This window comes from Chinchilla lanigera, unplaced genomic scaffold (genome assembly GCF_000276665.1).
Source record: "Chinchilla lanigera isolate Chin_1 unplaced genomic scaffold, ChiLan1.0 scaffold00006, whole genome shotgun sequence".
NCBI lineage: Eukaryota > Metazoa > Chordata > Mammalia > Rodentia > Chinchillidae > Chinchilla > Chinchilla lanigera.
Window position 1 is genome coordinate 37,289,397 of NW_004955407.1, and position 24,261 is coordinate 37,313,657.

The 24,261-nt window shown below is 43.2% G+C and overlaps 1 protein-coding gene across 8 annotated transcripts in view; it reads left to right on the forward strand.

The window, feature by feature from the left end:
• The window catches only part of Kcnj15 (potassium channel, inwardly rectifying subfamily J, member 15), a 51,593-nt gene extending 27,505 nt beyond the window's left edge, over positions 1-24,088 (forward strand). For 4 of the 8 annotated variants that reach the window (XM_013504738.1, XM_013504744.1, XM_013504739.1 and 1 more), the window contains 2 exons: positions 13,710-13,811; positions 16,243-24,088. In XM_013504738.1, the coding sequence (XP_013360192.1) occupies positions 16,263-17,390 (1,128 nt within the window). In that variant the 5' untranslated portion in view covers positions 13,710-13,811; positions 16,243-16,262 and the 3' untranslated portion in view covers positions 17,391-24,088. Of the gene's footprint in view, positions 1-9,582; positions 10,406-11,797; positions 12,099-13,228; positions 13,608-13,709; positions 13,812-15,014; positions 15,040-16,242 lie in introns of those variants that run through there. The other 4 variants (XM_013504746.1, XM_005375758.2, XR_001231265.1 and 1 more) reach the window with 4 other exon arrangements.
• Positions 24,089-24,261: the final 173 nt, after the last annotated feature.

Genomic DNA, 24,261 nt, shown 5'->3' on the forward strand with positions numbered 1-24,261 from the left:
CCATTGTCTGTGTTCTGTGTTGTACAATCCAGATGAGGAACTGTGACTGCCCAAGGCTAAGTGCTACTCACAGTGTGAGCTTTGGTCCTCCAACCTCTCTGTCTACAGGGGACTTGTTAGAGATGCAGATTCTCAGACCTCACCTCAGACTTTCAAACATGAACTTACATTTGTAAATGATCCCCAGAGAATGTGGATGTATGTTACGGTTTCATAACCACTGGTCTAAGCAGTAGATTTGAAACTTACAACCACCCCCCAAACACAGAAGAAAACTTTGAGGCACACATGCATGGATATATACATGTTTGTCTTGTATTAATGTGTTGTGTACATTTTAACATAAAGCATACACGTTTAAAAGGACCAAGTGGGAGTTGGATTTGAATAATTTGATTATTTTGTTATTGAGCCTATCTGGATTACTGCTGTCCTCCAGACTATGGAAGGTTCAGTCCATGGTGGGCTGGCTTCAAGGCAGAAATGGCATGGTAGAAGGGACTGGCAGAGGAAAGCTGCTCAAAGTATGGCAGCCAGGAAGCAGCGAGGGGAGGAGCAGGGGACAAGAACACAGGCTTCCTGGTCACGCCCCCAGGGACCCACTTCTGCCAAGTTGCTCAACTTCTAGCAGCCCTTTCAGCTGCGACTTCATCAGAGCATTAATCCCCTGGGAAGTACAGCAGCCCCATGCTCCCATCACCTTCCTGAGGCCTTGTCTCTGAACACATGAGACCTTGGGATGCATTTAAAATCTAACCATTGCACTTGATATTCTTAAAACCAGATGGAATATGCAACAGCCAAAAAGTTCATTCACTGGATTAAATTCAATATATTTAGGCCCATGGGTTTTGATTGTTTTGGTCCATTTGAGAAATGTGGACCTATTTTTTTTCTTCAAGGTAAGATACTGCAGAATAATCTTTAAGCTATAGATCAAATTTAGAAGTCTGGTTCTTTATTTCTAGTTTGGCCATTCAAATCAGTGACAAATGTACCCAGCTGTGCCCCCACTGTGCCCCACTGTGGACCAATTTTCTCTCTGATCTAGAACACTGCACATATTACCTTTAAATGAGCTGTGATCACTAAACCTAGAGGGCTGCTAGTCCCCTTTGACAGCATCTATTAATACTATTCTGTTCCATCCTTAAACATAGTCTTTATTATATGCCAAGTCTTGGTTCAGCATTAGGGATTAAAAGAGGAATTAAACACACACACCTCCCACACTGGGCTTTCCCAGGGAAAGGGGGATTCTAAAACAGTACATTAGGACAGTATAATATATGCTGTCATAGGGTATAGAAAACATGTGAAAGGCAGAGGGAGGATCAAGATGAACTGTAACTGGAAGCAGAGGTGACATTTCAGCTGGGCCTTGAGGGATGAGCAGGAGTTTTCCAGGAGGAATAGGGCAGAAAGGAATAGGGAATGAAGCGAGCTGCCCACTAAAGTGGTGGACAAGATTCTGCCTCACAGCAGGCAAAGTGTAAACTCTCCAGCCAATTAAGCGAAGCCTCCTGTTAACGTGGAGTAATAGCCCTGACCACTTACTGAAAATGAGTTCTTGGATCTGCATGCTCAAAACGTCTCTAAGAGTGAATGCTTTCTTAGATTTGGCCATGCCAGTGTATGGAAAGTTCCTCAGCAGAGCAGTGTAAGTAGTTCTCATTTACAGTCAGCCATGGAATGCCGGAGAATGCTCTGTGCTGGGAAATTGAATTTTCAGATTAACTGCATAAAAATGGAAAGTCTGGTTGAAAACCCTTTCTAATTTTGTTTTCTTTTGAAAAGATAACTGCTGTTAGCATTTTAGGGGCTTTCATTTTAATCTTACCTGGAAAGAAAAACAGAGAAGGATTACACTGTATATTCCGAGCTGCAGATTGCCTTTAAAAGGATATCTCTCGCTTTAATTTTTAAAGACTACATAATATTGCAGGTTATAAATATTTTATAAATTTTATTGGTGATCTGAGTTGCACTGAATGTTTTAATATTATAACTAAAATAGGGCGCATTCTTGTATGTAACTCTGTTGCACGCTTCCTATTAGTTCTTAGATTTACTGGGCCCGAGGATATGCATAAATAGTTTAAAACTTTGGGTACCTATTGTCAGATTGCTCTCCCCAATAAACCATGCCAAATCACTCTACCAGATGCCACGCATGAAGCTGTTCGTCTCTGCAAACTCATCCACAGGGAGTGTTGGTAGTTGGAAAGTAGGTCGCTGGTGCTTTTGTGTTCTTTGGACTCAAAGCTCTTCCTTCGTCGCACCTGTCAGTAATCTGTGCTCCCTGATCCCGGGACTGCTCAGGGCTGAGGCTGTGAGTGCTTAACCTGTGGGGGGAGCACAGCCACTGCTATGGTTCAAATTTCAACTGCAGATGTGAGTGCTGAAGGTGCCCTCCTTGAGCCACCTGCTCTATGGGACACCAGTTCCATTAGCACAAAGTGCAGGTCTCATGTCTGTTCAGGGATCTCCCTGGAGGCCCAGAGTGCACACCCTCAAACTGGGCCAGGGATCTCCCCTCCCACCCCACAGGTTCCTCCTTCTGCATCAGGATTCTGTATAAAATTGAGCTCCATGTGGACATAATGTGAGAACATTCTAAGAACTTGAGTGTCCAGTAACATTTGCCTGATTTAAGAGATCCAGCATCTTCTGGTCAGTAAAGTACTTCCGCCAACCCAATCCCACCTCCTTTGCATGTCAAGAAGCCCACAGTCACCTTTCAGACCTGTTTCCCTCCCTCGAAGCCACTTATTAGAGCTGCTCACCCATTGGATCTACCCAGAAGGCACCACTCAGGGCTCCTGCCTGCTCTCAAGCGCCTCGCCCACACATCGGTAATTTCAGAGAGGATTACTGAAAGTGCCAATTAAACAGGCTCCCAGCATCTCTGCTCGCCACTTCCAGGCCATTCTACATGTTGTCAAAAATGATCCCTTTCACAAGCAAGTCCAATCCTGTCTTTTCCTTGAATAAAACCCTGAGAGATTCTTCGTTCTCTTAGGATGAAGGCCAGGTCCCCAGCCTCTGTCCTCTGCTTCTCCTCTGTCATCTCCCTCTCCACATCGCCAGAAGGTGCAAAGCTCCAAAAACCTCTGGTTTTTCAAATGTATGTGTCCCTGATACCTTCTGTCACCTGGCTTACTGTATCTCCATGTCCTGGATTTTACCCTGGGCTTTTTTCATTCTTCCCACAAAATCACTTGGCTAAAGATTTATTCAAAAGTTTCCTTCCCTGCGCTATTGCAAGCTATCTGAGAATCAGGACCAAGAAGATCATACTTACTGGTAAATCCCAGCACCCTACACAGCACAGTGTAGGTGATCAATAAATTCTCAGCATCCAGATGAACAAGTGTTGAGATACCTTCTTAATGTTTTGTGAATGTAGATTTAAAATGTCCAATTAGTGGGTGAAGGATCTTGTAGCTGTATGAAGATTTTATATAATCGGAATATAACCCTCTGCTGTTCCTCAGGGGTAGATGTGATTTCTTTTGGGGGAAGTCATGTTTTATGTTTCATCTATTATAAGCATATAATGGCAAGAGGCTGGTCTGGAAGAGGCCAGTATGCACCAGACTCTGCGCAGAAGGGAACAAATCTAAAAAGGGAGCAAGAGCCAGGACTCACAAGCGTCGCTGTGCTTCTCGAAGGTGCTTGGGATTTGTCTTGTCAGCAGGGAAAGCCGCTGGAGGATTTATGAAGGGGAGGATTGTCTGAATTAGTACTCTGTCGATGAGTAAGCTCTCTTTTTCCTGGTAAGAGTTATGACGAAACCATGGGAATATAAAAGTTGTGTGTGCCTGAGTAGTATATTAACTGTAAAGGTCCAGCTCCATAATTCTGAGAGAGGCTACACTAAGGCTATGAAGAATGAGAGTGATGTGTGTATCTCAGCTGTTTTCTGTTCTTTTCTCCTTTGTGTCCAGGTAAGAGCAAAGGGTACCCCTGCCTCTCGAGCAGAGGAGTGGGAAAGCCTGCCCACAGTGTGGTTCTAGTTACGTGAACAGCAGGGCAATGTTTGCTGCCCACCTCAGTGCATGCAATGGTGTCCTGTTGGAAGGGGAAAAGCCATGATTCTGATTGTTACATGTGCACATTATTTTTATAAAAGAAACAGAATGTGGAATGGCTTTGAGGGAAATCACCCAAGAAGGATTCAATAGATCTGAGTTCTCTGACATTATCAGAATGACTACGTCTAGAATCCACATCTGAGTGTAAACCTAGGTCCAGGGTGCCTGAAGAGATTCTGCCTGGAACTCAGGAAGATCCATGATGTTGGAGGAAGAGGGGAGAAGGGGATAGTTTATTATCGATTAAAATTTATGTTTTCCTGCTCTGAATGTGTGCAACAAGCCATGGTTATATAAGTCACTACCGTGACTTTGTCATAGTAACAATCAGATATTTCAACATCATATTGTAGTCTTTTCAGAGACCTTGGAAGAGCATTCCTCCTCACCATACTTCAAAATGACAGTATTTATTCAAGAATGGGAAAAGAAACATTTTTTTCAATGTTACAATGAGTGCCTTTTAATATTACTGGTACATTCTTTAATCTGAAGTAATTTATTTTTGTCTATTTAGACACTATTCCAAGAAGTTAGTCATATGTTTTACTATTCCACCAAAAAGGACAATAGCAAAAAAAAAAAAAAAATGGTTAAGAACCCCTGAACTAAAACATTCAAATGAGATCCTTGCTGGCTTCACTGTTGAACCACACAGGGATAAGGCTGACCTCCCTTTCATGATATTCTGTATTTGTTTTCAGAATTCCTAGGAATGGGGAAATCTGGAGTGCTGTTCTTCTAAATGCTATCGTCTATATATTAAAATCTTGTCTTTACTTTTTTTAAATTTTTAGCCCTCTGAATTACTCTTGAGCGTAAATATATTTTTTCCTAAGGATGCTAGATTTAGCAAGCAAAAATATAGAACCACTGTGCTATTTATATCTTTCTCTACATGCAGTGCATATATATAGGTGTAGAAAGTCCATATATAACTCTGTATTTTAGATAAACAATAATTTTTAGCATAGGCATGTATCAAATATTGCCTGTAGTATTCTTATACTAAAAATTATTTGCTGTCCATCTGAACTGCAAGTTTAACTGGGCATCTTGTATCATACCTGGCAACACATAATACCATCAAAACTGGGCCAGTGACCCTCCAGCTAATCAAGTGCAGACGGCAGGAATGTGCTTTCTTACCCTGTTTACTGCTGGAGATTAGTGAGCTGCCACAGGTCTAAGACTTTGATTGAATGTGAAGGCATTTTGAAATTTAAGAACGTCTTACTATCACTCAGAGATCACAAGAGTCTGTTTTCAACCTTGAGTAAAGCAAATACCTCGGAAATATTACCGGTCCTTAAAGTAAGTTGAGCATAATGCAAGAATTTTGGTAGTTGCTGTGTTCCCCTGGGATCCTGCGAGATCCAGTTTCTGTATCAAAGAAACGTGGTCCAAGTGTAGGCTGACAGTGAGACTAGATTGTGAAACTTTTGACACTCATCCCGGGGTTAAACAGCTTGGTTCCAAATCAAGCAAGAGTTGTAATTTCCTTTGTCTGGCAGAAGAGTCCCATTAGGATAACAATGAACATGAAAAATCAACAAGAAGAATTCTACCCTATCTGCAGGTGAATAGCACTAAAGCCCATCAATCATCAGTTAAACCGTACAGCCAGACCATTCCAAATGTATTTTAAACAAACGGAAAAGTAGCCAGCATGAAGCCAGGAAAACAAGCTAGCCTGAAATCAGTACCTATATTTAAAAGGTGTTTTTGCCTTTCTATACTCTCATTCACACCAAAAATGTGAGCATGAGGCAAAGAAATATACATGTGAGGGTTGAAAGATGCTAAGCTCAGTGGCTGCAAGACAGAAATTCATTGAGGGGAACATCAGTTTGAAGGGTTGCCAATTATATAATGGTACATCATAAAAAGGCAAAGCAACTCCCCAGATCCTAGGAAGAGAGGAGTTAAAGCAAACAATCATCCTCGCTTGCTGCCTGCTCATCCTGTTCTGTTCTGCATGCTCCAACTACGCCCAGCCCCTGCCAGGGCTGTCTGCAGAAACATGCCTTCCAACCTGATGTATTCCAGGTTACAGTCAAACCAGCCCGAATGCTCTACATTTCCTCTTCCTTAACCAAATGGAACTGCTCTGAGCCATCTTCGTCTCTGCGTTTGTATTAATCTAGACAAGAATAGCAGCTGACATTCCACAAGCCAGTTGTAGAAATCTATTCCCTGAAGAGAACATTTGGGGCAGTACTCTTGGGAACCTAACGCAATACCATTCACTTTTCTTCTTCCCCCTAGACATAAATTTTCCTGTTTTACCAGTCATCTCACAACAATGCATGTCCAAGCCATGCTGTGATTAAAGGGAGAATATGCTTATTACCCAAGTTCTTCACATGTTGGAGCAAGAGAGATCCAGGGTGGTAAACCAAAGGAAATTTCCATTTGCTCTTAGCTGCTGCACATTCTTACTCTATAGGAAAGTTAGCTATTATTAAGTAATAGTGTTCAGCTGAAGTTGGTCACTCATAACAACAGACAGATGTATAATGTTTTATTTGGGTTAAGCCAACTCCCTTGCAAATAAAGGACCTGAAATTAAACTGTCTTTACAAAAATATTCAGCAAATGATACCTCTGACTTCTTCCAGTGCTCAGTTTCTTTGCCATGGAAAATGGAAAATGAGTCTCCCATTGAACCCAGTATCTGTTTAAACTTGTCTTTGCTGAGTGGAGGAAAGTTAGTGTTCTATGGAACCGAAAAAAAAAAAAAAAATTAAGAAAGAATCTGCATGCAGGAGTCAAGGGTATAACTATGCAGACCACATTTAGGGATGGAAAATGGTTTTTTTTCAGTACTTATGGAATTTGAAACAATAATAATGGAATGGAAACATAGAAAAAAGGCTAAATATTTGACCACGGAGGCAAATTGGATCATTAGATGCTCACAAGCAATGCAAATGTGGGATATTTCTCTAAAGGAATACTTGTTGCTTTTCCAATGTATAATAGCTCTCCAGTCCACTGAGCCACTGCAAACCCTGGCCACACAATCATTTCAGAAATAGAGTTCTTTTTAAGACGCCACCTCTTAGGAGACACCGCCCCCCATTCTAGTTCAGTAGCTCAGGCACAGGGCCTGAGAATATGCATTCCTCAAGAGCTCTCCCAGGCCAAGCTGATGCTAAGGCTGAGTGCAGGGAGGGAGCCATGCCCCTTGACCTTCCCTGTCTTTGGCATCCAGTGAGATGCAGAGCTCATCCTGAGATACTTCCTGACAATGATAGTGAAGACAGACATCTGCCCATAGAAAAGACCACAAATCACAAAAGCTGCTTTCCAGCCCTAACCTGTAGTAGATCAATAACCTTACACAAATTGCTCAAGGTTTTGGAACCTCTTTCTCCCCATACCTAGACAGCAGGTTTAGACAAGATTGGTCCCTCTCAAAGAGTTTCCTAATGGCCTATTAGGGGCAGATAACCTGGTGTGCTTATGCAGATCTCTCAGCATAGGACTTCTCACAATCTCTAGCATCCAAATGCACAGTGTAGATCTATAGGGGGTGGCATGTTTGGGGGTTCATAGGCAAGCTTTCCAGAATTGTGTGACTCCTTTGAATTGTGTTTCATCAGTACTGCACTCCTGGGAGACGACCCCATGCCCTCTAGGTCTTCCAACATTCTTGGCCAGTGCGATACTGAAATTATTCCAATGTGACACCCACTACCAAAGAAAGAAACCCACACAACTTCAACTGATTGCTACCCTACTGATCAGAAACCCTCAATTTTTTTTTATAGGACAGTATTAGTATTCCTGAACTCTTATTCCTTAGGAAATCATCCTGGATACCTGAAAATTCTACCTAGAATCTCCCCTACTTGTAGATGTTATCTCATAGATTTTCTTCTCCTTCTGGGCCATAGCCCCATTCCTACATATTTGGTCATTTTCTCCATATTCTCTGTAACCCAGTAAGTGAGGAATGGTGTTGACTATGGCTTTCAAAGTGTGGTCTCATGCTCCTAGCATCAGTGCCTCCAAGGAGGCACTTGTACACTGTCCAGCCTCCATGTGGTTCTGATGGTGCCTGTGGCTGGAGAGCAAGTGTTGAAGACATCAGGCGGAGCTACTGACACAGGCAGGCACATCACAGCATCCTTATCTGGAATACTGCATGATAATAGAGTCTATTTAAGAACCTGCTTGAACATTAAATTAATATATAACATCTTGTATAAGGCCTGGCATAGGAGAAACAGTGAATCCATTATAGCTAGTTATTCTGTAGTGGATGCGAACATCACGTGAGCAGGAACTTATTATACACCTCATCACACTGCATGGTGATGGTGTGCAGATTGGAGCATAACTCTGGAGGCAGACAGATCTGGCTTGCTAAGTCTTACACATATTAGCTTTATGAGCATGTGTGACTTATTTAATCACTTTACGCTTAATTTCCTCCTTTGGAACACAGAAAAATTTCTTTCTTCACAAGGTAAAGAGAAAGATTAAATAAAATAATGTCTGTCACTGCTTTGGAAGGTACCCAGTTCCTTTGAGCCCCTTCCCACCCACACAGTGAGAGCTAGCAATGATAAAAAGGTGATACCCCTAGACTGCAGATCATGAAGCTCTCAGATCTGTGATCCAGGGGGCCCACAAGTCCTCAAAACATTAGACTGATGGGTAAGATGCACTGATAGTGTTCTCTGAAAAGTTATCTTGATAGATTTAAAGGTTCACTTGTCGGTAATTTAATGAGAACTGGTCACCTTTTGTAGGATGTTGTCCAGCATCAGGGAAGTCTTTCTTCCTGCTCAAATCTTGTTAGATTTGGATTCTTTCTCAGTTGAGTGTCTTGACATAGATCAGCATTTGGAGTTTACTTTAGGAGTGTTTCAGGACTTTATACCTTTCCTTTAATTCATATGTCAGATGAGGAGCATAATCTAAGACAAAAAAGCATGGAGTAAGGGCCTCTCCATGGCCAGGGTGTCGGTAGGTTTTGCCTTGATGACAAGTTCTGGACAAACTCCCAGAACTTTGTGACACACAGCAACAAGAATATTCTCACCTGTTATAAGTTTTGGGGTTGAACTGGAAGTTGGCTGCAAGTGTTCCCTCCTCCCACTTGCCTGAGCAGTGAATAGCCCCTTCTAACATCTACCTGGGAGTGCTGGCCAACTCAGAAGACAGCCCAATGCCTGTGATCAGGGGTGGCTTAAGTCATACCCCCTCACACGCCATTGGCCAGAGAAAATCACATGGCCACTCCTGAAACAGGAAGTGGAAACAGTCCCCCAGGAGACAGAGCCAGGGAAAGATCCTGTATCCCAGGATCCAGTAGAGAGGTGCACTGAACAGCCAGAGCTCATACAACCAACCCCAACACTCCCAAACTTACCTATTAGGCTCAGAACTCACATCTTCAAAACCTACATTGTTAAGATGGAGGAAGCCAGCTCGCAAATGTACCAACACCTCACCTTGCTCTTTCTTTCAGTCCCTACGAGCCTCACGTACAATTCCTCAGCCTCCAAGAAGCCATCATTCTTCCCTGCCATTCTTCCTCCTCAGTGTCTGAGGGTAAAAAGAAAGTATGAGGAAGGAAAGTGAAATGTGGCCAAGAGCTAAGGACTAAAGGACCACTTTTTGGAATCTGCGGAGGGTCAACTTCCACCTCCTTGTATTCATTTCTGCGATCGCTTGAGCAAAGCCAATTTGGCCCTCAGCTGGCATCGTCAAGGTCAAGAATGGGATTCAGACCTGTCAGAGCAGACTTTGAAGGAAATCATGGATTGCTTTAAGAGCAAGAAAGAGTCTGGCACACGGCCAAAACCGAAGTGTCCCGTGCAGTGCAGGTGACTGTGTGACTGCCACAACAAGGTCCAGAGGAGGACAGCTAAGCATCGCTGGTTTCATTTTCAATTAAACTTTCTGAGCTCGGTGAACCCCGAGTAGATTCTTGTCAAGCGTTTTTCCCACTTAATATTTAAACCTGTGTATACTTAAAGTGAAATTTAATCCAGGTATTTGGAGTCTGTAGAGAAAGAGAGAGATCATCAAAAAACTGATGTGTCTGAGATACTGGCTGTGTAAGAAAGCTTTTAAGGCAACTTGTCTTACAAACAGGAAGTTATGTTTTGTCAGAGCTTTAAAGTCAGCTTCTCCACTTCTAATTTTAGTCTGGAAAAGCAAAGTTATGATTTGATTTGGAGTTCATTCCTTCATGCCTACCAGCCCTTTTGAAAGTATATGCTGCGGGGTCACCTGAGACTCTGTGGAGAAAATTCTCCTTGGGAACCAGTGCTTCTCTGCTTTTCCCTGTAAGTGAAAAGAAAATATTTTTCTGCTTTGTTCTTCTGCTGCAGATCACAGAATGAAGTTCATTCAGGATGCGCCAGTTGTAAACTCCCAAAATTTGACTCAATAAGTCTAAGACATTAGAAGGTCTCAAGGTTGTACTAACTAAAAAGGGGGAAAAGCCATCCCTAAAGCACTTATTTTTCTTAAGAAAGCACTTATGTGACAAGTGACATTTTTGAGACCTAGGAAAAAATGTCCTGTGTAAATACAAGTTTACTGGCAAGAGGCACATGTGAAAATCCATCATAGGAATTAAAGATTTTAGCTAATTATTAGCTCAGATAATTTCTATTGCATTACAATACATATTTAACAAAATATAAATATCATCCTACTTATGCATTTAGTATAAATTCAATAATATGTAATAATCCTATATTGTATAACACATAATATTTAAATAACATTAATATATGAATGTTGCAGTTTTGATTAAATTCTCCAGGTGCTCCTCCTTCAATAATGTCACACCTATCCTTGGGCCACTGGGTGGATGGCACTTGTCTATAAGGACAGGAGAGTTGGATGCCCCTGTAGATGACAAGCAGTGTTGCCGGGGCCTGTGTGCACTAGTATTATTTCAGGGAGCTAAGGGGAAGTGAGAGGGCAAGGGCCTTCTCCAAAGCGCCAAAGCAGCATGTCCCCACGTGGTGGTCTCAGGTGTATCCCAAGCAGGAGCAAGGATGTCCGCTGGGAATGCATTAAGCCATGCACCTTTGGGCTCCACTCTGGCCTGCTGCTTGAGAAATGCCCCCTTCAGGAGTCCCCCTGATGCAGTTGAGTCTGCAGAACTTCTGTCAGGGTAGGTGTGGCATGGGCACGGTGCCTTGGGAGCAGGGGACCTCTCTTGCCCTCTGTGCCTCAGTGGCTCCTCACAGGGTTGATGGTGGTGCCACCTCGCTGTGAGGGTTAACATAGTTCAGGTGGCTGGCACACCTACTTATGATGGTTGTCGTTACTATTATTAATTACCTGAGTCTTTCTGATACGATTATTTTCTGTTGTTTTTGTTGATCTGCTCCTTCCCCCGTTGGATCACTGCTGGCTCTGTTCTGACTCTACTCCTGTGTATCACTCACTGCTGTGTTCCTTCTAGTCGGTCTGCTGCTCTCTGACCACTTCCAGGATGATTTCTTTCTGGCAGCTGGTCTCTTTGATCTTCTGTTTTTACAAGAACTTCTCCTTTGGGTAGAATTTTTTTCTTTCCTGAAGATGTAATGGGAACTCCTTTTCCATTTCCCCACCATCCGTTGTTTTGTCCCCACCACTGGAAGTGTAACAAACTACCTTTTACTTGTGCCTACTGCTTGGCTCCATTTCAAAAATGTGCTTGTTTCCCTTATCTCCAAAAGACAAATGTCACATCATATAAGCATGAAAAATAAACACAAAGCAGCATGAGGACTCCGTGATGTCAAGACTGTGACTTTTAATGCTTTAAAGGAGGAAAGGGCAGAACTGATCTCTCCGATAGTTTCAAGGACCTCAATAAAGATATCGCCATCCTGAGAATGACAATCCCAGCCCACAAGCTGAAACACAGAACAAAATGTGGAGAAATGAATACTATTTCCAGAGACCAGAGACGAAAGAAAATGCTTGAGTTTTGCGTGACATACTACTTATCTAGAGAAATAAGAGAGGGAGAATTAGATGTGAATATCCTTTTATCGTTGTGCCCATAATGAACATTTGGGAAATTGTGCTTGTCTCTTAACAATTTTTTTTTTTTTTTCCTCTGGTATGAGGAACCGAACTCACGACCTTGCGCTTGCCAGGCAGGCACTTTTGCCGCTGAGCTAAATCCCCAACCCCTTCTTAACATTTTAGAAGTTAAACCAGGTGGGTTTGCTGAATCACTTAGTGGAAGAAAAGCTAAGGGAAATTATGTGAAATACGCAGATCAACAAAGAAGTAGATTTCTTGAAAGCAGGGTGCTAAGGAATGAAGCCCTATGCATTAAGAGTATAGGGAAGTGTAAATACTATGAGGCAGATGGTAAATTTGATGGATGCAAAAGAGATTCTGAGTCTTAATAGAGCAAAGAAGAAGAGATTGTGTGTCAAAGAAACCGTGGCCACGCTGGGATCTGACCTGTAGGAGGCTGCCCAATTTGATAACTGGCAATGTGCTAACTGTAAAACAGTAATGATTCTAAATAAGTAGTGAACCAGTAAATAAATATGAAGTATATGGGTACCTGGCTTCGTGACACAGAAGAAAAAGTGTGGAATGGATAGGAAGACAGAGAGAGAGAGAGAAGTAGGTAGATAGAACAGATGATAGGAAAATAGATGATATATGAAAAAATAGGTTGTTTGACCAGTGATAGAGAGACAATAATCAATAGCTGAGAGTAGATTAAAGACAAAAAGTGACAAGCGATAAACATAGATGGATATAGATGATAGGTAACAGATTGGTAAGAGAGAGGTAATTTATTGATCCATGATCTATATGGAGACAGGCAGATGACAGATAGATGATGGATAGATAGATAGATAGATAGATAGATAGATAGTTAGATAGATGACAGATGATAGATAGATAGGTGATAGAAAGACAGACAGACAGATATATAGATGAAGAAGTATTTCAAAAGAAATAGGGTGCAAAGAACCTCTTGAATTTAGAGCAGATTTCACGAGAGGCCCGGAAGGCCGGGGAGATTCCGGGCATGCTGATAAGCCCCCAGCCTGACTTCCAAAGCCTTCGGGGCTGCTTCCTTCTTGGGCACCCAGCCCCACGACCAAGCATGTCCCTGGGCACAGCCAGGCTTCGGTCCGCTCCTCCTTGAGGTGTGTGTCAGATGAGATGGGTCTGACAATCTTTTCCACTCTAACGCAGGGCGACTGCGATGACTCAACAATAGTAATGCATTTCCACAGGCGGTAAAACTATTCTAGACTCTTCCCTCACAGCGCTCACTGTTTACTTCCTCCACGTTTCCCCTTCCTGCCTCCCTGCGCGGCTGCTCCGCTCCCTGGGCCTGGCTGGGGGTGGGTTAACCCTCTGTTTCCAGCTGGTTTGCCAATGAGCTCCCTCCAGGCCTGGGGGTTCTGGAATGAGGGCCGTGGTGTGGCTTCACTTTAATTCTTGGAACTTTCCTTGAGTTTTTACCCTGATCTGGGCACGGTGCCAGATGACTGACCGGGGCACAAGGTAAATGCCACAGCGAGAGCCCTGGGGGAGTCTTTAGGGGCCAGTGTCTCTGGGTGCGCTGAGTAACCACCTGTGGACAACACGTGTCCCTCTCTCTTTCAGGCACTAGCACAGTCCCATGGTAGCCAGGTGGGTGAAGGGGAGCGAGGACCTGCTATCCATTCTGAAGAAGACTCCTGACCTGCCGAGGGAGTGAGTGACCAGGTAGTAAACCCTGCTGAGGGCGGAGGGCATCAGAGGGAGGGAAGAGGGGAGGGAGGACAGCGGTCCCATAGACCGACAACCACCAACTCTCTTTCTTACGAGAGATGCCGTGCATGGTACACAGGGAGGCCAAAGGTCCCCTGTGTCCACAAAGCCTGACAGGAGGCAGTATCTATGCCTGGCCCCAGCACTAGGTGGAGGCACAGGAGGAGGTCATAGCCAGCTCATCCCAAGCCTGGCTCCCTGCCCCATTGAAGGAGAGGTTGAAACAGAAGCTACGTGGTGCCAGTGCCGCCTTCCCAGAAACAAGACCAAGTTTCCTAGCAACAGGCGGAGGGCCAAGCTGCCCACTGGACCCTTGTGGGTCACTGGTGCTCCTAAACTTAAGCTTCTGTTTTTATTCTGGTAGACTGGGTGGTATGGACTTTCCCAGCAGTTTCTTTCAAAAACAAAAGCAAGCTCATGCAGTTACTTGTACTTAAGCCACATTGGTCTTAGGCAGAGCTCATGTTACTGGCTCCTCTGTGCCTTTGGGCACGTCATATAGCGAGTCCTTTCTAAAGCTTCCTCGTGCTCGTTTTCCACCTAGTTCTACCGAGAAGCATCACTGAGCTCCCATGCGGAAGGCTGCTGCTCCCCAATGGTACTCTCCACTTTCTTTCTAGAGGGAACCCAAGAAAAGTGGAATAGACCTCAACTTGTAAAAGAAATTCTGAATCACGATGGCTCTTCTTGGCCACACAAATGTGGCAAAAGTGACTTTCCCAGAACAAAAAAGTCACTGCAAGGGGGCATTATTGAATGACGCAGCCTCCATAAGGTAACAGGAAAATCAGAATGCCCAGGGGCCCTCTGCATCCTGAGCAGGCGCTGGCCCCCAGTGGGTACAGTTCCTATTTGTGTGCCCGGTATGTTCAAAGCTTTTATTGAGATAATGCCTCTTTCACAGAAAAGACTGTGGCATGACTCATAAACAACTGCGTATTAGTTCCTTTTCAAAGAGGAGAAACTTTGTCTTCCTAGTCATTAAAATGTCCATGAAGGGAGAAAATCATGCCAGCTAGGTAAACTTACCCTGTAATCAGTCACATTATCTTTTTCAAGGAATGCAGGGGCAGCTGAGCTCACTCAGCAGCCAGGTACTATAAGATACCATGGGGCCCCATAGCCAGCTCTCTTGCAGCTGGTGACCCGGACCGGAGCATTGCTAGGCTCCGTGTGCTTCTCGGTAGGTCTCTCTGCTATGGTGGCAGATGCTTGCACTGATTTCCTTCTTCATTTGTTCTTTAAATTCCTCATGCTGGAGTACGGCATATAAAAAGCACGGCAAAATTCTTGTGCCGTACTTAAATGTCATGCCTAAAATGACATTGGTCACACTTTTCTAAGAATAACCAGCATTATCCATTGAGCCATTAACAAAGCTTAATTACTTGCTGTAAGTATTTTTTGCTTGTTTGATCACTAAGTCACTAGGTGTTAAGGGAGGTTGTAGATTCTAAGTTACCCATTTGATAGGGGATGGTTAATTGTTACAAAGAATGGCATGTGGAAGGCAGGTTTAAAAATGCATTGATACTGCTTGATTTTTTAAAACTTGTGCTAATATTCTCCTTTGCTCTGTCAAGAATTATCTTATGAGTAGTAGATTTTTAGTACTGGATTTAGATTTTAGTAGTTATATCGGTACTGGATCTGTGCTCAGCCAAACAATGTTTAAATTTTCTGCAGTGGGGAATCATGATAACTGAATATAAATGAATATTGATAATACCTTAGATACAGGTGTAACTGCGATTTCACAGAGAAACATACCATTGCCTTTGAGTAGGAGGCTCTGCTGAGGTACTTTGTCTTATTCAATTATCCCAAAACCCTGAGAAGTGAAATTTACTGCCTTTTTAAAGATCAAGGAGCTGAGGTCCAGAGAGGTTAAACAACTTGCCACAGGTCACACAGCTAATAAATTGTAAACTCAACTTTTAAGCCAGGTTTACCTTTCTCCAGGGTCTGTGTTTCTTACTCTGTCCTGCTGACTTCTGCATCTTTGGATTCAGCCAACCATGGATGGGAAACAGCGGGGCACATGTTCCATCTGTACTGAACATGTACTGACGTCTTGTCATTATTTCCTGAACAAGACAGAGTAACGACCATTACACAGACTTTACATACCTTGAGCAATCTAGAGGTGATCTAAATTATGGGGGAGGACAGTGTAGGTTATATACAAACACTATGTCCTTTTTATGTAAGGGACTTGAGCATCCGTGGATTTTGCTGTCCCCATGTGGGCCTGGGGTCAATCGCCTTCAGAATCCAGGAGGTGACTGTACATTCATACTCATCCCACTTGGTCACCAGCTGTCTGCTTTCTGGAGTTCCACCACACGGACCTGAAATGGAACATATTCCTTTTTCTTCTCCCTAGGTGGTCCCAAGAATCAGGGGATGGATGCCAGTCACATGACCATGACCAGGCCTCCTTTGGTGAAGCACACTGGTGGGCCTGGCCTCAAGACCCACAGACCCCGGGTCATGTCCAAGAGCGGACACAGCAACGTGAGAATTGACAAGGTGGACGGCATCTATTTACTGTACCTGCAAGACCTGTGGACCACAGTCATTGACATGAAGTGGAGATACAAGCTCACCCTCTTTGCCGCCACTTTCGTGATGACCTGGTTCCTCTTTGGGGTGATCTACTATGCCATTGCCTTCATTCATGGGGACCTAGAGCCCAGCGAGCCCATTTCCAATCACACCCCCTGCATCATGAAAGTGGACTCTCTCACGGGAGCCTTTCTCTTTTCCCTGGAATCCCAGACGACCATTGGCTACGGCGTGCGTTCCATCACGGAGGAATGCCCTCATGCCATCTTCCTCTTGGTGGCCCAGCTGGTCATCACAACCTTAATTGAAATCTTCATCACCGGTACCTTCTTGGCCAAAATTGCAAGACCCAAAAAGCGGGCTGAGACCATCAAATTCAGTCACTGTGCGGTCATCACCAAGCAGAACGGAAAACTGTGCCTAGTGATCCAGGTGGCCAACATGAGGAAGAGCCTCTTGATTCAGTGCCAGCTCTCGGGCAAGCTCCTCCAGACCCATGTCACCAAGGAGGGGGAGCGCATCCTCCTTAACCAGGCCACGGTCAAGTTCCACGTGGACTCCTCTTCCGAGAGCCCTTTCCTCATTTTGCCCATGACGTTCTACCATGTGCTGGATGAGACGAGCCCCCTGCGGGACCTCACGCCCCAGAACCTAAAGGAGAAGGAATTTGAACTCGTGGTGCTCCTCAACGCCACTGTGGAATCCACCAGCGCTGTCTGCCAGAGCCGCACATCCTACATCCCAGAGGAAATCTACTGGGGTTTTGAGTTTGTGCCTGTGGTTTCTCTCTCCAAAAATGGAAAGTACGTGGCTGATTTCAGCCAGTTTGAGCAGATCCGAAAGAGCCCAGATTGCACCTTTTACTGTGCAGATTCTGAGAAGCAGAAACTGGAAGAGAAGTACAGGCAGGAGGATCAGAGGGAACGTGAGCTGAGGACCCTTTTGTTACAACAGAGCAACGTGTGATGCCAGAGTGTCTCCTGGCCTCACCTCCAGACCTGTTTCCACCTAGGCATTCCTTTCAGACCCAGGGACAGCTGTGCAAATGAAAACAAGGGCACATATTCACACTCCACGGAGCCTCTTGGGTGTGCCCCTTGGATCACCCCCTCGGATCTGGTGGCTGCACTAGCGTTTCTGTATTTGAGAGGGTTTTTGCAGAATGCTTCCTCCAAAGTGAACTCTCAAACTTCACATTTCCTAAAATGGAGCTGCATTTTGAAGGATAGGATGGAGGGCAAAGGAAAAGATGTCCTGTTGGATGGATGGACATCTAGCAATGCTTTATTGAAGGGAAATGCATTTCCATGCAAGTTATAATGTAAAGTATTTATTTAATCAAAGCACCAAAGACATCACGGTCAAAGGTTGAAATGTGGTTGAGCATTCAGCTGTATTGTTGCCTTAAAACCTCCTCTTTTTGTCTAAACAGGGACTCCTACTCACAAAATATAGTCATTCTATTTTTTACCTTTCTTCAATAGACTGAATTGTATGGAATGACACTGGTCAAATCAGGAATTAACAGCCGTGAGAAAATGTTCCTAACCTGATTCTGTTGTTCCCATTAATTTCTGTTGTCGTTATTGAGATGTATTAGACCTTTTCTGTGAAAAACGGGGTGTACAGATCAGTTATCCAGCACCATGTAGGAGTTTATTAGTAACATAGATGATCAGGTTCCAGGCAAATGTGTAAAACCAGCACTTATATCTTAGCAAGATCCCAGTGATCTCTGGGCAAATGAAAGTTTGAGGAGTTCTGCTCTGGAACTCCTCAAACAGTTTCCAAAGTCACTTCCTGATCCACACAGAAAACTTGCTCTGTGGGTTCCCTGTCCACATGGCCTCCTGGCTTCCCCTGCGTTAGGTTCACTACTGTCACTCAGTATTTCTTCCAGCCATTTCATGTCTTACCTTAAAACCTCACCCACGATGGAACGGCATTGAATTGCCCATTGACATTCTAAAAGCAAGCCAGAGCTCCTGAGAGCAGTGGCCGTCTCCAGCATGCTAAGCACACGCTCAATGGTTCAATGGTTCAATGGTTCAATGGTTCATTATCATCGAAGAGAGTAAACCAGCCTACCCTCAAAAGGAGTCTGCCCAGGTGCTGCCCTTCATAAGGTTGGGTGGTGCCACTGGGAAAGAGAAGGGGCTGAGGGAAAGGAATTCATAACCAAGATGACCCCTTGATGCAGGAACAAAATGTGATAGTCTCAGAGCATGTACAGAATACCCTCAGTATTTAAATACTATCTCACATGTCTCAGTGTTAGAGCTAACATTTTGCCTCTTGCAAAATTCCCTAGTGAGCTGCCCTTTTTGGGGAAGAGAATAAATGGGCTAGGGTTGGCTAAATGCGCATAAACAAATACTTATTTTATTCAAGCCGAGACAGATCGATGTACCCACTGAAGCAGAAAGTCGCCATGACTGAGCAGGCAGTGGGCACACATATACATGTGAGGCTCCCTCATTTACATACACATGCATGCCCTGGTTCTCAAGCATAATCGTGAAAATTATCCATGAAAGTCACTTGCATGAAAGAAGACATCGTATTTGTGTGATACTACACAAATATGAACCCTGGGACTCAGAGAAATGGGAAATAAACTGGATTCAGATTGTTGGCGAAGTGATGGCCTGGGATTATAGCACCTGTGGTAGTATTTGATGTCACCACACTTGCAAATGTGTTTCCCTTACACAGAAATTGTAGAAATAAAGTAGATCGCCTGGAACTGAACTCTTACAATGCACATAGAAGAATAATGGAGGTAAAGTCTATAAGAGCTTAAAAAACAATCAGTTTATGCACGAAAAGGAGGATTTTTGTCTTTATTGTTTTTTTCTATTATTTTTATGGCAGGTTTCTTTCGATCTCCAGTCTTCAAAAATATTACATGTCAGTATAGTTAGATATTAGTCCTGTTAGTCATTATACTTCCTTATTTTTATTGTACCTTGTGGTGTGATTGACAGGAGAACATGGCCACAAGCATGTTTACAGCTTTTCTGTTGCACTATTAATTTTTCACAGTATTTGCATCAATGCTAATTTGAATGTAATCAAAATTAGGAATATTTTGCAACTATAGTGTAAATGGTACAAAATTTAGTGTAAGATTGAGATATCTTTTATATGTTCATCTTGCATATCATTTTTAGCCAGATTTGGAAGACCTGACCATCTGATCTTTTATACCATGCAGTGTCCTGAAAGTCAATAATTGTATAAGTCAATAAATCAGAATTATAACATAATATTCAAGAAGTAGTTCCAAAGTTGTGTCTGGTCTGAAACTTACCATTTTCTAGATACATTTGACTGTTAACTGCTTTGTGCAACATGCTCTCATGTTACTCTGCTAACAAAGGATTTAGGTAGCAGTAAACTTATTAGGTTATATCTGAATAACCTGATTGAAAGACAATCATGCTATATGTCCAACTAAGGAATTGCAAAACTAAGGGAGTCTTTTTTACCCAAAAAGCCTTTTGTATTTTTGAAACATTTCCAATATATTTGGTCTTTTTGGTGAGACTGATCAAAACTATTGTGCTCCATCTGAGAAAACAGAAACTTCAGAGGAGCTAGTGAGTGTGATCTAGAAGTCATGTCTTATTTCAGTAAAATACACAAAACTAATACGGTGCCTTGTAGCCAATAACCCCATATAGCAAAACAAGGATACACTCACTGATCTTCACAATGAGCTGCCTTTGGGTTAGGGAGTGGGAGGCACACTGTATTGATCAGTTTTCCCATTACTGGGACACAATACCCAACACTCACAACTTAAAGGAAAAAGAGGTTTAGTTTGGCTCAAGGCTTCAGAGGTTCTAGTCCATGGTCAGTTGACTTCAAGTCAGGAACATCATTATGGAGGGTGGAGCACAATTGCTCAGTTTGTGGCACCTTGGAAGCACAGCAGTGCTTCAGTGTTTCCCAGCAGTGTCAGAACAGACCCAGGGGCAAGATCTAGCACCCAAAGTCATGCACCCATAACCCACTCAGACCCCCAGAGTGTGCTTTACTTATCTCTTAGGCAGCTGTCAATTTGACAGTCCAGCTTAATGGTCACACACACATTGGTTCCCCTTTTCACTGATAGAGAAATTACAATACAGCATAGATTGTCCAGAAATCTGCAATAACTGATTTATGGTGAAAGATCCCATTAGTCAGTGGGCCAAATAGTTAGATACATTTAAATAACCATTTTGTCTGATTTTTATTGGAACTAAATTTTTACTGTCAGTAGGCTACAATTTTAATATTACTGAAATGTTAATTGAGACATATTTTAGAAGTAGCAGGTCTTCTCCAGGATGATTAAAACACTACTTCTGCTCTAGGCTGAGCCTTCCTTGCTCAGACAATCAGTAAGCATGTAATATCTGAGGCAGGGGGACAAAGCAAAGAAAAGAAAAGGTGAAATGAAAAGAGAAAGCACAAGGCCTTCACACTGGCCTCTCAGGAAAAGGTCACCTGGGCCTTGGGTCTGTACGTCGTCATGGTCAAAGGGTCGGAAATTTGACCTCGTGGTGTGATAAAGACCCTGCCAGCCATGGCTTTCACTCTCACTCAACTTCTCTTGTTACAGCTTTTAAAAATTAGTTTTCAGTGGAAATTGATTTTTCCTAGCTTCCTATAATGTGATTTTTAATAAATGAAAGGTATTGCTATTTCAACTCCTGATTTCCATGTTATATGGGGCGCACTTTTAATCCAGTATTAGATTATTTGACTCTCGATGCGTGTGAGGTACACTGTTTCCTCCCCTAAGAAGTCTTGCACTTGAAGGTCAAGTGGAGCATTTCACTCCTAGCGATCCGTTACATACATCTCCCCAGCATGTGCTGCATTCTATCTTTCATCGAGGGGACCCCCAGTCCAAGCCTGCAGAGCTACAATTTGGAATGAAATGGTATTGCTAAAATTAACCAGAATTTTAAAGGATAAAGGAGTTCTTTACCTTCGTGAGGCACTAACATTTCTCAGTAAGTCTGTTTTTGCTATTGTTTTGCTTACCGTTTGAAGGGGCTCTGAGACAAAGGCCTTTTCTTCAGGGTAAGGAAGGCAGTAAGAAAAGTCTAAGAAACACAAGCTAATCTTGGATCACCTAGATGTTCATGTGAAGGGATTTCTCCCATAGGAAAAGAACTTCAGGGGAAAAACTTGGTTATTCGATCTTACAGTACAACAAACTGTCATTATATTCTTCAGGCGTCCCAGGAGAAGCAATTTTCCTAGCCTTTTAAGAAACATGGGTAGGTTAAATCCAATTTTTTTCCCCAAAATTTTCCACTAAATACTTAATGGAAAAAAGAAGTGTGAGGCAAAAACAAAGCTCCAGCCATTCCCTCCATCCCCATCCTGCCTGGCCCCCCGGCGCACTCCACTTCCTTCCCCTTAACTTGTGCTCGACTTTGCTATCTATTCTGCCACGCTGAATCATCTGATGAGCTAAAACATACCCCATCCGAATTAGAAGCTGTGGACACTTGGATATCAAAAAATTGATGACAGGAATTTTTTTTCAGTTGGTATTCCCAGAGTGTGTCGCAATAGGAGAAAGAAGGAAGGCAGTTGAGCGGAGTTGATGGGTGACTGATAATGAAATCATAAGAACAGGCTGTGAAAGCCAGAGGACATACATGACACATGAGAAGAAAAGCCAAGGATGTCACCATGTGTAGCAGGAGGCCATGCCATACCAGTGGCTAACCCAGAGAGTGGGGGATGATGCCAGGCTCCCTGCTCATGCAGGACATGTCCCCTGTTTAGTAGCCTGTGTCCTGTGTCCCACATAGACTTACTAAAATGAATACTCTGAGGGACTGGGGATTTAGCTCAGCGGCACAGCGCCTGCCTGGCAAGCGCAATGTTGTGAGTTCAATTCCTGGTACCGGAAAAAAAACAAAAAAAATTAAAAAATAAAAAAATGAATACTCTGAATTTCCTGTAGTTGACCTCTTTCAATGCATTATAAATCTGCTGAGGCAATTATAAAAATCTTCAAATTCAATCAGAAGTCTTATGTATTTATTTGCCAAAAATGGCACACTGAGGGAGAGTAATCACATAATCCCAAATTATGCTTATCTGTAGAAATGCACTCCCCTTTACCTGGGGGTTATGGAATTCATACAGCAAGTAGCAGAGAAAAAGGTCTACTACAAAAAAACCCCATTTCCTGGATTTGTTCAGCTGGCAGAAGTAAACATCAGCCTGACGCAGGAGCAGTGTATGACTCCTCACAGGTAGGCCCAAATGCTGTTTGATCTTGGCTGGCTGGACAGGGGCACCCTCAACCATGGGGTCCAAGTTACCCTCCTCACAGTGTGTGGGAGCTCAGGATCTTGAGCCCCAGCTTTGTAATGAGGCTAATGGTTTTGTTTTCCTCACCAGCATAGAGGGACAAAATCAAGGAATACTAAGTCTAAAAGTCCACCTCTCATTTTCTTTGTTTAGCAACTCACAACACATGATGTAGCCTTTAGCTGTGATTCTATGTTAGTGCAAGGGCAAATCTTATCTAGTATCTTATCTTAGCATACCTAATTTCACTCTTCAGAAACATTCAAGACACTAAAACGGAGGATCTCCTCAAAATTAGGCTCCGTGACAACTCTTACCATTGGTGATAGAGCCAGTATTCCCCCCAAAATCAAAGAAAAACCAGTTGTTGACTCTGAGCTAAGAAATGTGTGGCCACTGAGTTTATTATTCCTAGTATTGTTATTCTTACGAATGTACTTCGTATTAGGAAAAAGAGCTTCCAAGAAAGTGATGAGAAGAAAGTTCAAAGAAAAGGATTTTTTTCCTTTGCTGCCGGTTAACTCTATTCTTTCATCCGCAATCACGTCTTAGGTGTAAGGATGTTGTATTAAACCAAATTGTTACAGGAAGTATGACTGTGTCAGGGACTTTTTACACAAACAAGCCTGCCAGTCACAAAGGGAAGCTGAGCTTGTGTGCTGACACGCGTATCCAATGGCAGGCAGGAGGAAGGCAGGACAGCAGCCAGCTCGGATCTATTTTTGAGGAATTATTTCTGTAGGGTGTCATGGAATTGTAAGTTACAAAAAGAAAGCTTTGGAAAACAGAATCTCTGTTCCAAAAGGGCCTTCTCCAAGATACTACTTAATGAAATTCACAGGAATGTAATGGAAATGGAAAGCCCAAATGACATGCAGCTTTTGTAGACAAGTGACCTTCTGGCAGTGTGTGCCTACCAAAACCTTGGTCAGGATTCAAGGTCTTCCTCTGTGTACAGCTACATCTGACTTCCACACCGTGCCCCAAGACAAATTTCCCCACTTTGCTCTGATTTTTAAACTAGCTTTGGGCTTGGAGTTGCCTTAGCACAGTACTGATCTGTGTTTCTCAAGGGAATCTGCTATTTGGTGCACACTGGAAATCCCAGCCCGCTGAGTGGTGACAGGTTATGTGTACACCTGTTACCACTGAGCTCAACCACACCACGACCCATCAGCTCTAAATGTGTACTTTGCTATTTTAAGCGTTCACACCTCTATTTGTCAAATCACTTCTTATGTTTACATGTATCTCCATCGCTTTTCTTTTTTGGCATATGGGATCACTGTAACCCGTGGAACAATAGCAAAAGCAATAAAGCTCATTTCATGGCACTGAGTTTTCTTTTCATTTTACTGGAATTGTAAGAGGGCGTGTCTGAGTCAGCTTCCCCACTGTTGGGACAAAATACCTGACATGCACAAATTAAAGGTTTTATTTTTAGCTTACAGTTGGAGAGGTATCGTGCCATGGTCTGCTGGCTCCAATACAGAAAAATCATAGCAGC